General features: G+C 41.4%; 1 protein-coding gene across 1 annotated transcript in view; it reads left to right on the top strand.

The window, feature by feature from the left end:
* The window catches only part of LOC115107093 (Krueppel-like factor 12), a 149,631-nt gene that overhangs the window by 31,212 nt on the left and 100,979 nt on the right, over window positions 1-17,440 (top strand). Inside the window, exon 2 of the mRNA XM_029630479.2 lies at window positions 11,030-11,111. Within this exon, the coding sequence (XP_029486339.1) occupies window positions 11,046-11,111 (66 nt within the window). The 5' untranslated portion in view covers window positions 11,030-11,045. The remainder of the gene's footprint in view (window positions 1-11,029; window positions 11,112-17,440) is intronic.

Here is a 17,440-nt window from a genome sequence, read left to right as displayed (position 1 = left end):
TGCAATAGTCAGGATCACCTGAATAACCCTCTGGTGTCGGTAGCCGTGGCTCTAGCTGGGAATCCGGCTCTGGCGGGCGGGTTGAACTGCCGGTGTAGGTGGCGCAGCGAGACCCCTCAGATGTTGTAATTGTTGGGTCAGCTGGGATACCTGCGTCGCAATGGCTTGTACTTCCCGACCTGTGCTGGAGATGTTCTCCTCTTGTTGATCCATTCTCGTGATACTACGGGAAATGAATTCGGTCAGACTCGTTGAACTCGCTGCATCCATGGTCTGGTCAGATCGTTCTGTAACAATACAGAGCGGATGCAAGATGCAAGCAACGATGGTTTAATGAATACAGGTTACAGCAGCAACAGGACAGACAGACTGTACTCAGACGGAATCCGACTCAGGGACTAGGGCGCATCCTCCTATGTGAGCGTGCTGAGAAACCCAGGGGAGAGTGTCCGGATGGGTAGGAAGGAGCACAGCAGATAATCCACACAAGGGCGGCGAGAGATGAGCACGGACACACGACACAACCTCAGGGAAGTAACAACGATCTGACAACAAGAAACACTGGTTACAGAACATATAAAGGGAAGATAAGTGATTCCAGCTGGCGCAGACAATCAGGCCGAGATTGGGAACCACGCCCACACAAACACGGGAGAGAGAGAGAGAGAGAAAAAAAAAGGAGGCAGTGGATTCATGAACCGTGACAATGACATGTTACACAGTACATTTATGTTTTGTTCGATAATATGCATTTTATATCCATAAATCTCGGTTTACATTGACGCCATGTTCAGAAAATTCTCCAAAATGTCCGGAGGAATTATAGAAAGCTACACCAGATAACAGAAATAATCATCATAAACTTTGACTAAAGATACATGTTCTACATATAATTAAAAATATACACTGGTTCTTAATGCAACCGCTGTGTCACATTTTTTTTTTACGTTACTGAAAAAGCCTAACATTGCAATAATCTGAGACGGCGCTCAGACGTAACAATATTTCTCCGCTATGTTGGCCATAAGCATCTTTGTATTAAGCCTATCCCAAACCTTAACCCCTACCTTAACCATTAACCCTGTGGAGTTGATTGACACACCGGTGTGACAATCTAAGTTACATAACAAAACAATCCCCATCACAATCTGTCAGTTTAAACTAGATATATTTTTGCATTGGATGCGTCTCAATCCACCATATCCGCCAGTGTCGCACTTCAGCATATGGGGTGAAAGGTGGCAGAATTAGAGTAGTGTTTGTCAGACCATGAGATATCCCGAAAATCGGTCTTCTCAGCTAAACGTCTGTAGCATCTGAATGGCCCACTACTATGACCCCTCTATGGAAAGGGGAGACACCCTCGAACATGATGGTGTTCTCTGTTTTGCTCTACGACCCCCACAAGTGTCAGGAGACTTGTCCAAAGTCGGTACTGTCGATGTGCCCACTTCTGTTTTGTAAATGTCTGTAGCGTCCAAATGATTTGGCTCACTTCTATGACCCCTCTTTGGAAAGGGGAGATTCTCACGAACACGATGGTGTCACGGGACTTGCCTGAAGGTAACCGGTACAGGTTTTAAAAAACGAATGGAGTATGAAGGTAGTTTTGCATCTACTCCAAAAAGGGGTTAAATATGTGTAAAAAAAATGTATATACTGTATTTTCTGAGTTTAAAAAAAATATTTCCTAGATTTAGGACAGAAACTTCAAACCCTTGTTTCTTAAGAGTTATTTTGACTGTCGTTTTTGCGTTTCTATGGGCGTCAATATTTTGTCCATTTATTATTATTTATTTTTTTATATCTAAAAGGGTCCTAAAACTAAAATCCAATAGCTGAATGTATGTCCATTTAAAACAATTCCATATGTCAGCTTTAACCCCCCCACTTCCCTAACATGTTAGATTCTAAAGAATGACATTAAAAAAAAGAGTTTCAGTTGCACCATGAATGGACGTGTGTGTGTGTGTGTGAGTGAATATGGGGTCACCATGGGTCCCTGAAGTTCAGTGTTTTCTTCTTTTTTGTCACTTCCTATTGACCCGTTAGTCATTCTGTCTGGCTGTGCCTCGTTGGGCCTTATCCCTTTATACCAGCTGATTGGCCCAGTCACCAGAGAGCTGATAGCCATCAGGGACTTGGGAGGGGAGATGGAAGAAGAAGGAGGAGGGTAGTGGATGGAAGATCCAGTTGGACACACACACACAAAATAGTAAAACATACACATTCATACAAACATGCACGAGCACACACACACACACTTTCTCTGTCTGACACACAGTCTGACATACAACCTTTGTCCCCACCCCTTAATTTTTGGGGGGTAGACTTGGCCTTATTCTAGTGTGGTTCCTCTCTGGGCATTAAGTGTGGGTCAGTGGAGGGAGAGAAGGGGGAGGGGGTTGTAAATGCCTCAATACTCCACAGTCCACAGCCCACTTCAACCCCCACTCAGTCTCCCTCACACCTGGGATGATCATTTCATGCAGAGCAAATGGAAAGATGATCTTAATCTCCTCTCCTCTCCTTTATCTCTCCATATCTTTCAATCTCTCCCACACACAGAGTTGTATATTGCTGATGGACACCAACAGCACTGGCTTACCTAGCCTGGAGATAGTAGCAAAAGCCATGGCCTGTTTTCCCCGTTTCCATCACTCAGACGGGGGCAGTATAGGAGCATCATGGCAAAAACTGTTAGACTGGCCAATAGCTTCTACCCCCAGACCATTAGGCTGCTGAATAGCCGCCACCACAGCAGTCTAAGGCACTGCATCTCAGTACTAGAGGCGTCACTACACACCCTGGATTGATCCCGGCGTGTGCGCACAAGTGACCCAGCATCGTCCGGGTGTTTGGCCTGGGGTAGGCCGAATTCTTAACTGACTTGCCTAATTAAATAAAGGTTAAATAATAAATGTTTAATGTTGTAAATGACTATTGTAGCTGGAAATGGCTGATTTTTTATGGAATATCTACATAGGGGTATAGAGGCTCATTATCAGCAACCATCACTCCTGTGTTCCAATGGCACGTTGTGTTAGCTAATCCAAGGTGAAGGTAATTGGTTGCACCAGATCTTATTTAGGGGCTTCATAGCAAAGGGGGTGAATACACACAGTGCCTTGCAAAAGTATTCACCCCCCTTGGCGTTTTTCCTATTTTGTTGCATTACAACCTGTAATTTAAATAGATTTTTATTTGGATTTCATGTAATGGACATACACAAAATAGTCCAAATTTGTGAAGTGAAATTTAAAAATTAATTTAAATGTAAATAATAAAAATTTGAAAAGTGGTGCGTGCATATGTATTCACCCCCTTTGCTATGAAGCCCCTAAATAAGATCCGGTACAACAAATTACCTTCATAATTAGTTAAATAAAGTCCATCTGTGTGCAATGTAAGTGTCACATGATCTGTCATATGATCTCAGTAACCTGTTCCGAAAGGCCCCAGTGTTTGCAACACCACTAAGCAAGAGGCACTATGAAGACCAAGGAGCTCTCCAAACAGATCAGGGACAAAGTTGTGGAGAAGTACAGATCAGGGTTGGGTTATAGAAAAATATCAGAAACTTTGAACATCCCACGGAGCACCATTAAATCCATTATTAAAAAATGGAAAGAATATAGCACCACAACAAACCTGCCAAGAGAGGGCCGCTCGCCAAAACTCAGACCAGGCAAGAAGGGCATTAATAAAAGAGGTAACAAAGAGACCATCGGAAGGGACTGGGAAACTGGTCAGAATTGAAGAAATGATGGATGGCGTAAATACAGGGTAACAGAATATTTTTTTAAATTTTATTTCAAATAACACAATACCATAGGTTATATGTAAAAACACAAAAAACAAATATTCAAGTGTTCAATCAAGTTGATTTGTCGGGTGCCTTTGCTACAACTATGAAACAGAAAGCATATGTGTTGGAACACGGTAACAGCTTATTTTATGACAAAATAAAGCCACCAAGATGCACGGTCATCAAGACACGTGGTCAAATGTTGAAAATACTAGAAAACAGTTGACACAAGTCTTCGTAACTTTCACTTGCTTGACACACTTTAGCATACCTTTGTTTGGTTGTAGTGCATAATAGTCTCCAGTTCTCTCTTTATTGGTACAAACACACCAAGAAAGTTGTGAAGAGGGCACAACAACGCCCCCTCTGGAGATTGAAAAGATTTGGCATGGGTCCCCAGATCCTCACAACGTTCTACAGCTGCATCATCGAGAGCATTCTGACTTGTTGCATCCTGACCTCACTGCCTGGTATGGCAACTGCTCGGCATTCGACCGTAAGGCACTACAGAGGGTAGTGAGTACGGCCCAGTACATCACTGGGGCCAAGCTTCCTGTCATCCAGGACCTAGAGTTGAAGTAGGAAGTTTACATACACCTTAGCCAAGTACATTTAAACTCAGTTTTTCACAATTCCTGACATTTAATCCTAGTTAAAATTCCCTGTTTTAGGTCAGTTAGGATCACCACTTTATTTTAAGAATGTGAAATGTCAGAATAATAGTAGAGAGAATTATATATTTCAGCTTTTATATCTTTCATCATATTCCCAGTGGGTCAGAAGTTTACATACACTCAATTAGTATTTGGTAGCATTGCCTTTAAATTGTTTAACTTGGAAAGAACGTTTCAGGTAGCCTTCCACAAGCTTCCCACAATAAATTGGATTAATTTTGGCCCATTCATCCTGACAGAGCTGGTGTAACTGAGTCAGGTTTGTAGGCCTCTTTGCTCGCACACACTTCTTCAGTTCTGCCCACATATTTTCTATGGGATTGAGGTCAGGGCATTGTGATGGACACTCCAATAGCTTGACTGAGTTGTCCTTAAGCCATTTTACCACAACTTTGGAAGTGTGCTTGGGGTCATTGTCCATTTAGAAGACCCATTTTCAACCAAGCTTTAACTTCCTGTCTGATGTCTTGAGATGTTGCTTCAATATATCCACATAATTTTCCTGCCACATGATGCCATCTATTTTGTGAAGTGCACCAGTTCCTCCTGCAGCAAGGACCCCCACAACATGATGCTGCCACCCCCTTGCTTGGGATGGTGTTCTTCAGCTTGCAAGCCTCCCCCTTTTTCCTCCAAACATAACGATGGTCATTATGGCCAAACAGTTCTATTTATGTTTCATCAGACCAGAGGACAACCTTTGATGATCTTCATCAGATGACACTCATAGGACTTCATGTTACACAATACATGTATGTTTTGTTCGTTAAAGTGCATATTTATATCCAAAAATCTCATTTCACATTGGTGTGTTATGTTCAGTAGTTCCAAAACATGCAGTGATTTTGCAGAGAGCCACTTCAATTTACAGAAATACTCATCATAAACATTGATAAAAGATACAACTATTATACAATGAACTTTAGATAAACTTCTCCTTAATGCAACCGCTGTGTCAGTTTTCTAAATAACATTACGGATAAAGCATACCATGCAATAATCTGAGTACGGCGCTCAGAGACCAAACAAGCCAAACAGATATCCGTCATGTTGTGCAGTCAACAGAAGTCAGAAATAACATTATAAATATGAACTTACCTTTGATGATCTTCATCAGAATGCACTCCCAGGATTCTCAGTTCCACAATAAATGTTTGATTTGTTCGATAAATTTCATAATTTATGTCCAAATAGTTCCTTTTGTTAGGGCATTTGGTAAACAAATCCAAACGCAAATCCAAAGTACAGCAGAAAGGTCAGAAGAAAAGTAGAAAAAGTTATTTTACAGGTCGTAGAAACATGTCAAACTAAGGATAGAATCAATCTTTAGGATGTTTTTTTCCATAAATCTTCAACAATGTTCCAACCGGAGAATTCCTTTGTCTGTAGAAAAGCAATTGAACGTGACCTAACGTTCACATGACCTCGCGTCACGAGCTCGTGGCAATCTGCCAGACACGTGGCTCAATCCCCTCTCATTCGGCCCCACCTCACAGTAGAAGCATCAAACAAGGTTCTAAAGACTGTTAAGATCTAGTAGAAGCCTTAGGAAGTGCAACATGACCAATATCCCACTGTATCTTCGATAGGCTATGAGTTGAAAAGCTACAAACCTCAGATTTCCCACTTCCTGGTTGGATTTTTGTCAGGTTTTTGCCTGCCATATGAGTTCTGTTATACTCACAGACATCATTCAAACAGTTTTAGAAACTGCATAGTGTTTTCGATCCAAATATACTAATTACATGCATATTCTAGCTGCCTGAGTAGCAGGCAGTTTACTCTGGGCACCTTATTCATCCAATCTACTCAATACTGCCCCCCAGTCACCAAGAAGTTAACAGCTCCTACCCCCGAACCATAAGGCAGCTGGACAATTAATCGAATGGCCACCTAGAAAATGTGTTTTTACACTGCGGCAAATTGCTGTTTATTATCTATGCAGAGTGACTTTACCCCTACCTACATGTACAAAATTACCTCGACTAACCTGTACCCCCGCACATAGACCCCTCTGTATAGCCTCATTATTGTTATTTATTTATTTAATATTTAGTAAATATTTTCTTAACTCTATTTTCTTAAAACTGCATTGTTGTTCAAGGGCTTGTAAGTAAGCATTTCATGGTAAGGTCTACATCTGTTGTATTCGGCGCATGTAACAAATACAATTTTATTTTATTGTGTCCTTGTCATCTTGTCATTCTTCAGAACCATTTTAGAGTGCAACGGCTGTGCATGTGCCTTATTTTGCGCAGAGGGTGGGATCTCCCGTCTCAGTTTGTTCATAGTGCAGGCCAATTACAGTGAAGTGAAGAAATTGTCCATGGTGACATTTGTCCCCTTGCCATTGTAAGGTTCCAAAAGCCTCATTACCACATTTTCTGACACTCGCTCACCTGTTGCCTGATGTGGATATTTTCCCAGATATTGTAAGCTGTACAGCAGGTACAATTATGCGCACTCAGAGTAGACTGATAAGACTGTTTGGATTTGGTGGAATGATATAGGGTACATACCATTTTGAGATAATAAATAGAACAGATCAATACAGATCAAAACCGGGCCCGCAGTGTTCTTCAATCACAATTGGTGATTACATAATTATGCGTCATTCACTTCCTGTCGCTCATCAACTCACCCATTCACCTACTTTCTCCCCATCCTACTTTACTTAATTTATTTACTTATCTGTTATGTGTCAAATCAATTTCTTTGGTTCAGTTTCGAGGCAATTATTGGTGTGATTGGGAGGAGGGTGCAACAGGGGAAAACCATTAAGAAAATCTTAAACTGGTTAGAACTCCAGTTCTGTTTGTGATATTAAGATTCTAACACTGACAGTGTTATGTAGACTTATTTAGGAAAAGTCCAGAATGGAGGGGGCATTTATTAAAACATTTAGTAAAACATATTTGTTTTATTCATGAGCAGTCAAAATGACTGCTTTAGCAGTTGTAGAGTTAAACATGGTGTATGTCTGTACAGGGGATCAATTGAAAGGAGAGAATAAACCTCTCTCATGGTGCATTTACACTATGACATCCCCTCACACGCCAGTGTTTTATGTTAATGTCAGCTCTGATGTTATTGTGTTTCCATCAGGATCATTAAAGTTCACATTGGGCCATTGATACAGTATGTAAATAGGCGCTGAAAAGTACCAGTGGCCTGGGCTTGGCCCCAAGTTAGAGCATGTCCACCGAAGCCATGGCCCAGTACAGTAGATGGAAACAGAAAAGCCTAAGCCTTTAGGCTATCAGCCTGAATACCTGGATAACCACATGCACGCATGTATGTGCGCACACACACAAACCACACGGAACCACGCTTCATACGTGATGAGTAACCTTGCATGAGACGTGTGTGTGTGTGTGTGTGTGTGTGTGTGTGTGTGTGTGGGTGGGTCTGAATCCCCCAAGTAGTCCTGGCTTTGGAGCTATTGTATTGTTGTCCAGGATGTCCTTCGGCATTAGGTCGTGGGCCTAGAAAGCGTTGCTATGGCAATCATGAGTGGAGCCTCACTCCAGCCTCTAGCAATGTGAGGAGGGGGAGAGGGGAGCAAAATAGAGCGCTGATGGCGCATTGCCCCTAGGAATTTACCCTGGTGTTTTAAACACACACACACACACACACACACACACACACACACACACACGTCTTCATACTACTGCTAATGCTGAGGAGCTGCCCACATTATTGGATGAGTGTTCTTTGTGTATCTGTTATTGTGAGAGGTTTCTGTGGGGCAGAGGGAAGGCTGATTGGTGATATGAATGTATGGTGTGTGTGTTTGTACTGTATGCTTATGTGACTGTGAAGGATATAGTAAGTTTCCCGATTTAGTAACACATACAAAGTACTTTCTTGTTTCAAATATGCTTTAGGGAGTGAACATTATTTATAATAAGGGTTACATGGAGAAAATCAGACTTCTCTGAAATATAAATGGATGGTCCTCCCTTTAGCAAAATATACTTTACCTAAACTCTCCCTGAATGCTAAAATAAAAAATCAAACTCCCCTATGCACAAAATAATAATTAAAACAAAGTGAATAGGAGAGAACATGTCTACCGTTTACTCTCACTTCTTGGACAGAACACATCCCTTTAAATATGTAGTTTTAGAAACTCTTTGTCTTGTAAACATTACATGGTAATGCCGGAATTCTGATAGACCACAGGACTACGGGCCAGAAGGTTGTGGGTTCGCAGACCACCATGGACAAGAGTAGGGGTGGAAAGATCTCCTTTATGTTAAAAGCTTTGCATGAACCTACCATCGTATTTGCATGTCAGAGAAATAATTGCCTTTTTTATAAAAAAGCTGGTGTGAGTTAGACCTTTAAACAGGTCAACATTCACAAGACTGCAGGGCCAGAGGACTACCAGGACGTGTACTCCGAGCATGCGCTGACCACCTGCCAATTGTCTTCACTGACATTTTCAACCTGTCCCTGACCGAGTCTGTAATATCAATGTTTCAAGCAGATCACCATAGTCCCTATGCCCAAAAACACTAAGGTAACCTGCCTAAATTATTACCAACCTGTAGCACTCACGTCGGTAGCCATGAAGTGCAAAGGCTGATCATGGCTCACATCAACACCATTATCCTAGAAACCCTAGACCCACTCCAATTTGCATACCAACCCAACAGATCCACAGATGATGCAATCTCTATTGCACTCCAGACTGCCCTTTCCCACCTGGACAAAATTAACACCTACGTGAGAATGCTATTCATTGACTACAGCTCAGCGTTCACCACCATAGTACCCTGAAATATCATCACTAACCTAAGTACCCTGGGACTAAACACCTTCCTCTGCAACTGGATCCTGGACTTCCTGACGGGCCACCCCCAGGTGGTAAGGGTAGGTAACAACACAACTGCCACGCTGATCCTCAACACAGGGGCCCCTCAGGGGTGCCTGCTCAGTTCCCTCCTGTGACTCCATGGTCACCCATGCCTGCATGGCCAAGCACGACTCCAACACCATCATTAAGTATTCCCAACGACACAACAGTGGTAGGCCTGATTACCGACAATGATGAGACAGCCTAAAGGGAGGAGGTCAGTCACCTGACCGTGTGGTGCCAGGATACCAACCTCTCCCTCAACGTGATCAAGACAAAGGAGATGATTGTGGACTACAGGAAAAGGAGGACCGAGCGGACCCCAATCTCATCGACAGGGCTGTAGTGGAGCAGGTTGAGAGCTTCAAGTTCCTTGGTGTCCACATCACCAACAAACTATCATGGTCCAAACACACCAAGGTAGTCGTGAAGAGGGCACGACAAAGCCTATTTGGCATGTGTCCTCAGATCCTCAAAAAGACTCCCCTCTTTTACGCTGTTGCTACTCTCTGTTTATTGTCTATGAATAGTCATTTAAACTCCACCTACATGTACTGGTACCCCCTGTATGTAGCCTCGCTATTGTTATTTTACTGCTGCTCTTTTAATTATTTGTTATTTAAAAAAATAAATATATATTTTATACATAACACTTATTTTTCTTAAAACTGCATTGTTGGTTAAGGGCTTGTAAGTAAGCATTTCACTGTAAGCTCTACCTGTTGCATGCGACTCATGTGACAAATAGAATTTGGTTTTATTTGAAAGCTTTGTATTTTATTATGGATCCACATTAGCTGCCTCGGCAACAGCTATTCTTCCTGGGGTCCAGCAAAATGAATGTAGTTATATACAATTAAAAACATTACGTTACATTTCACAACACATTAAGTGTGTGCCCTCAGGCCACTACTCTACTACCACATACAACAAAAAGCCATGCGTACATGTATTTTTCTGTTGTTTTTTAAAATCTGATTTCACTGCTTGCATGAATTACCTGTAGAGTCCATGCCCAGACGAATTGAGGATGTTCTGAGTGCAAAAGGGCTGCAATTCAATATTAGGAAGGTGTTCCTAATGTTTTGTACACTCAGTATATATTGCTCTAGTCAAAAGTAGTGCACTATTTATGGGATATGGTGTTATTTGGGACACATACATATTGTATGGTTGTGCCAATATAAACGAACAGGATCTCCATGGTTGTGCTATTGTGCATTAGTTTTATGGGAATATAGATATGGTCACCATAGTGTATGTCTATTACAAATTGATTATTTGTAAACATACCGGAACAATCATGCAGACAAGTGATGTCAGTGAACACAGTAGTTACAAACAGAAAGCTGTGGCTTGTTTAGACAGAGAAAGAGTGGACGGTGTGTGTGTTCTTATATGTGACTGTTTCTTTGTATATGTCGTTGTGCTTACGTTTATGTTTGTCAGTGCACATACAGGATGTACAGCACAATGCCTGGCTATTTATGTAACTGTAAGCATTTAAGCCCTAAGCATGTGTAAGTGTGCCACTTTCTTTATTTTTACACAGTTTAATGTTCTTTTATTCAGCACCGTACTTCAGCTCATACTTTTTACTTTCTGTGTGTCAAACTAAGATGCTTAGTCATGGTCAAACTCAGCGTCCGTCTTACACCTCCTCCCCCTTCCTCTATTCCTCCACAGACGGCCCGAGAACAGGATGTTAATGCTTGATGGAATGCCTGCAGTCCGAGTCAAAGCCGAGCCCCTGGAATCGGAACAAGGGGTAAGAGAGCAGTTGTTTTCCAGACAATTCCCTTTTTTTCCTTTCTCCTTTCTTTTCTTTCCTCCTCCATGCAATAGCCCTATAATTACTCTCAGGCTTGAGAGGGAGAGAGGGGGAGGGAGGGACAGGGGGAGAGTAAGAGAAAGGGGGAGAGAGAGAGAGGAGAGTGAGATTGAGTGACCGAAAGAGGGAGGGAAGTAGAGAAAGAGAACGAGGGGAGGGAGAGAGAGGGAAGAGAGTGCAAGGACTTGGAGGAGTAGTTGGAGAGTGTGGTGGTGAGGAGGAGAGGGGCCAAAGCAGCTGGGGTAGGAATGTATAGAAGACTTACTGTGAGGTTGCTGTAGCCATCAGGGAGTCCATGTTGGCAGGGGGCGGAGGAAAGATTTCAATTGCATACTCCTCACGTCTTCTGTCCTCTCTCCTCGTCTCTCAAAACCCATTGGATGAGAAAGCCAGACGTCCCTCCCCTCTGACCTTCTCCTCCAATGGGTTTTGAGAAGGAGGCAAGGGGGAGAGGAGAGAGGACGCAAAGAGTATGCAATTTAAGATTCCCCCAGAGTCACTGCTTCAGGGAGAGACGGAAAACTCCCAAAACTATGTATCGCTCTCTCTTGCTCTCTCTTTCTCACTCCAATTCAAAATCAAAACACACACACGCACACACACACATCACAGTCTCAGCACTGGGGTACTAAAAACCCTGCAACCCCACATGGCCCACGGGCTCCGGTTGCTGTAAAACGGCAACATTTTCTCTCAGCCTCATGGAAAAATGTGTAGAATAACTTGAAATTATCTTTGAAATTGACAAACTCTCTTAGCCTCAATGCAAAATGTGTAGAATTGCATGAGATTAGCTATACAACTGCATATATTCTCTCTGTCCCATGGAAATATGTGTAGAATTGCAGGAAGTTAGCTTTAAAAAATCCAGATTAGCTATTAAACTTCACATACACTCACATTCACATACACTTTGCCTTATGGCAAAACCACAAAACTGAAGTGCTCCACTAAGTCTGTTTCTCCCTAATTTACTCTATGCTGGAATATGTATCTTTCTCAGCCCTATGCCTAAAACCAACCAACTGTCTTTCCTCTATACAAACACACTATAATCACTCCATCTCTCTGTCCATCTCTCACACGCCTACATAGTCTCGCTCATCCTTCTTTCTCTCCCACCCTGTCTCTCACTATACTCCTCAGACAGACCTTCAGTTTCAAACTTAAGTTCGATTGAAGACTGGCATGAAAAGTAAATGTAGATTTATAGTCAGAACAAATTGTAACAACTGCTTCAACAATTTTGTTATACTGTATGTAACAATATGAGTCCTAGCAGAATAAGAAGTGAAAAAAAAGAAGACTCTCTCCCTCTCTCTGTCTCGATTATCTTAATACACTTCCTGTTACATGATGCTCTTGCCACCTGAGCATACCTTCCATCCAAACTGTGTGAACACAGTATGCAAAAAACGGACACTTTTCATGGACGTTAAGTCCGTTTCATCCTTTGCTTTTCCGATCATTTGCATAATTAGATGACACCTGTATAGCACAACAATACACATTAAAATACAATAAACACATTCATATACACATTCAAATACACATTATTATGCACAACAATATGCCAAAAGTAAAACACAATCATAAAAAAACAGACACATTCTTTAGTAAAAAGGTACCCTAACAACTATCTGAAATGCCAGAGAGGCACCAATTCCTCCCATTTTAAAGTGCATTGTAGATCATTCCACATGTAAGGTGCAGAAAAATCAAAAGAAGGTCTAAGATGCCCTTTGACGGGCTGCATGCTGTAGTGTAGGAAGTGAAGTGTAGGTCTTGTACCATTCCTCTTTGCATTAGGCATAGCAGTTTGTCATTTTGTCATTGCAATTAGTTTTGGCCGCTGGGTCAAGTCTTTGTGTACTATTACAGGAGTCCAACGTTATGTTATATTATTGCTTTTGCCCAAACATAAGTTAAATGCTCTTTGGTCTAAAAATGAGTCAGCTAAAGTAGAGACATGAATTGGTCTTCTGCTTTGCAGAAGCTGTTGCTAGGTTACAACAGAGCTTTGTGTAGCGGTTACAGCTGTGTGTATGTGCATAAGAGTCCAGCCCATGTTTTATTTTTAGTGATGGCTGTCGTCAGTATATCCAGCTATGATTTATTTTCGTTCATGCGTTGTCAATAACTTGTTGATTCTAATACATTTTGTGATAGGCTTGGGGGTCAATTCTGAATTAGGCTGGGAATTGGTCTTTAATTCATTCATTTGAATTGGCCACACCCCACAGGAAGCAGAATTGGAATGAAGTAGAAATTGATTAAATGAAATTAATTGACATTCAAATGGCTAATATATTCCATACATCATCATGCACCTGTCTATTGTTATGTTTAACCTCTAAGGGATCGGTGTCCCTCCACCGGGAAGGTTGAGCTAACGTGTGCTAATGTGATTAGCATGAAATTGTAAGTAACAAGAACATTTCCCCAGACATAAATATGTCTTATATGGGCAGAAATATTCAATTATTCTTAATCTAACTGCACTGTCCAGTTTAAGGTAGCTATTACAGTGAAAAAAGACCATGCTATTGTTTGAGGAGAGTGCACAAAATCAAAAAACTTATCACGGCAACTGGTTTGATACATTCACCTCTGAAGGTAAATAATGTACTTACATTCATTAATCTTGCTCTGATTTGTCATCCTGAGTGTCCCAGAGATGAATGTAGCATAGTTTTGTTTGATAAAATACATGTTTATGTTCAAATGTAGGAACTGGGTTCCACAGTTTAAACCCCTGGTGTGTCTGGCTCCACACCCACCCCGCCCAGCCATCTAGATGTGTGAATGTTAGCGTATAAGCTAATGATCCATCATGTATGACATTCCTGGCAGTGTTTAAACTTACATTTTGTATTACCATATCATTTTTGGATGTTTTCTATAGTTATGTACTTGAAAATGTATCAATTAATAATCAATCAATAATATATTGTCCCAAGATGGCATAGCAGTCAGATGTCCTTTGTCCTCGTCTTGTCCTGTTTATATACAGTACTGTATATACACGTATTTACATCTTTTCCTCGCATATCTTTTTATATATTTTTTTCTAAAAATCTCAACTTCAAAACATTCTCCTACAAACCAACCTGCCTCACCAATTGAACCTGTTACTCCTACCCCCTACTTTTTCGAACATTCTGTTAAAAATCGCGCAACATTTCAGCGCCCTACTACTCATGCCAGGAATATAGTATATGCATATGATTAGTATGTGTGGATAGAAAACACTCAGACGTTTATAAAACTGGTTATTAAATCACGGCTGTGACTATAACAGAACGTGCGTTTCATCGAAAAGAGCAGGAAAATCTGATCAATGAAAATGGGAAAATATATCCTAATGTTAAATGTGAACCACATTAAATGGGGCCGAGGTTGCAATACCTACAGCTTCCACACGATGTCAACAGTCTTGTCATTTGCCTACGATTTGTTTCTTGGTCAAACGGACACGAGGCAGTGCATTTCTTCCGGTCTCCGACCGGATATTTTGGTTGAGATTTACCCGGACATTATTTCCAGACGTACAGCTATAGAATACACATCGCCTCGTGATCAATTTGATTGATTATTAACGTTTACTAATACCTAAAGTTGCATTACAAAAGTATTTCGAAGTGTTTTGTGAAAGTTTATCGTCAACTTTTTTATTTTTAAAAATGACGTTACGTTATAAAACGCTATTTTTTTCCTTGATCACAAAGTCTTCATAGATCGATATCTAGGCTATATATGGACCGATTTAATCGAAAATAAGACCCAATAGTGATGTTTATGGGACATCTAGGAGTGCCAACAAAGAAGATGGTCAAAGGTAATGAATGTTTTATATTTTATTTGTGTGTTTTGTGTAGCGCCGACAATGCTAATTATTTTGTTTACATCCCCTGTGGGTCTTTTGGGGTGTTACATGCTATCAGATAATAGCTTCTCATGCTTTCGCCGAAAATCATTTTAAAAATCTGACTTGTTGCCTGGATTCACAACGAGTGTAGCTTTAATTCAGTACCCTGCATGTGTATTTTAATGAACGTTTGAGTTTTAACGAGTGCTATTAGCATTTAGCGTAGCGCATTTGCATTTCCAGATGTCTAGATGGGACGCCTGCGTGTCGGGTAGGAGCAAGAGGTTAAAAAAAAGAAAGTATTATTCACCTCGAATCTGAAATCTACAATAGAAGCTAGCCAGAAGCTAGCCAGAAGCTAGTCAGTTTACTGGCTAACGTTAGTATTCAGCTCAGACAAGGCAATATCCCCGGATCTCTACCGCAAGCTCTGGACATTTACACCTGGATTTTGCAGCTAGCTAGCTGCTATCCGAGTGACTATTGCTTACGTTTGTCCCGGAGCAAACATAAATTATTCCGGAGCTAGCCAGCAGAAGAGTTCCATCAGCCACTCCTGGGCTACAATCACCTATCCGGACTCTGTTTTACTGCCGATGCAGAGCCCCACCGGGCCTTCACGACTGGACTACCGACGTTATCTGCCCGAGGGAGTTATCCAACTGGCCCCTCCGTCGCGACGTTACCTGAACGCCCATCTGCGGCCCGCTAATCATTAGCTGTCTTATCGGCTGCTATCTGAATAGGTCTATCGGACAATGCCACGCGATGACATCACCTGGTTTCAATGATGTTGATGTTTCTAGAGACAATATCTCTCTTATCATCACTCAATTACCTCTACTGTAATCACATCCTACCATACCTTTGTCTGTACATTATACATTGAAGCTATTTTGTTTCCCCCATAAACCTCCTTTTTATACTCTGTTCCCGGACGTCCTAGACGACCAATTCTCATAGCTTTTAGCCCTACCCTTATCTTACTCCTCCTCTGTTTGTCTGGTGATGTAGAGGTGAGTCCTGGTCCTGCAGTGCCTAGCTCCACTCCTATTCCCCAGGCGCTCTCTTTTGATGACTTCTGTAACCGTAATAGTCTTGGTTTCATGCAAGTTCACATTAGAAGCCTCCTCCCTAAGTTTGTTTTATTCACTGCTTTAGCACACTCTGTCAACCCGGATGTCCTACCCGTGTCTGAATCCTGGCCCGTGTCTGAAACCTCCATCCCTAACTACAAGATTTTCAGACACGATAGAACGGCCAAAGGGGGCGGTGTTGCAATGTACTGCAGAGATAGCCTACAGACTTCTGTTCTACTATCCAGGTCTGTACCCAAACAATTTGAACTTCTACTTTTAAAAATACAACTCTCTAAAAACAATAGTCAGTAGTGGATGCCTGGTTATTTTTTTAAAATGCTTTCCTCACCATCTTAAATAAGCATGCCCCAATCAAGAAATTTAGAACCAGGAACCAATATAGCCCTTGGTTCTCTCCAGACCTGACTGCCCTTAATCGTTTACCTTTGATGATCTTCGGATGTTTTCACTCACGAGACTCCCAGTAGAACAGCAAATGTTCCTTTTGTTCCATAAATATATTTTTTATATCCAAATACCTCCGTTAGTTTGATGCGTTATGCATAGGAATCCACCGGAAATAGCGGTCACGACAACGCAGACAAAAATTCCAAATCATATCTATAATATCGACAGAAACATGGCAAACATTTTTTATAATCAATCCTCAAGGTGTTTTTTCAAATATCTATTCGATAATATATCAACCGGAACAGTTGGCTTTTCACTAGGACCGGGAAGAAAAATGGCTACCTCTCTGTTAAGCACAAAAATCACACTGAGAGCCAACAACTGACCACTTACGCAATGTGGACGTTTACGCTCATTCTTCAAAAAAAAAGGCCTGAAACTACGTCTAAAGGCTGTAGACACCGTAGGGAAGCCACAGAAAAAGACGTTTGGTTGATATCCCTTTCAATGGGCAATAGGGATGCATAGAAAGACAGGGGTTTCAAAATAAGAGTCACTTCCTGATTGGATTTTTCTCAGGATTTCGCCTGCAATATCAGTTCTGGAAACGTTAGAGTGTTTTCTATCCTAAGCTGTCAATTATATGCATATTCTAACATTTGGTTCCAAAAATGAAAATAGGTCCCCCTAGCTTCAAGAGGTTTTAATTAACCTTCAGACATATAAGTTACCAGACCCGGACTCAGGTATGGCTAACCCTGGAGATCCCTCCAATATTCACAGAGTTAGGTATATATGCTTTGTTTTTTTTCTCCTCTCATGTGGAATCATCTAAAAAAAACGACTTAAAGTTGATGAAGTTGGTGCCTCTTGGGCAATTCTGGTGGATGTTAGAGGGTCTTTTTTTT

Source organism: Oncorhynchus nerka, linkage group LG3 (genome assembly GCF_034236695.1).
Source record: "Oncorhynchus nerka isolate Pitt River linkage group LG3, Oner_Uvic_2.0, whole genome shotgun sequence".
NCBI lineage: Eukaryota > Metazoa > Chordata > Actinopteri > Salmoniformes > Salmonidae > Oncorhynchus > Oncorhynchus nerka.
This window is presented reverse-complemented; position numbering and strand designations above follow the sequence as displayed.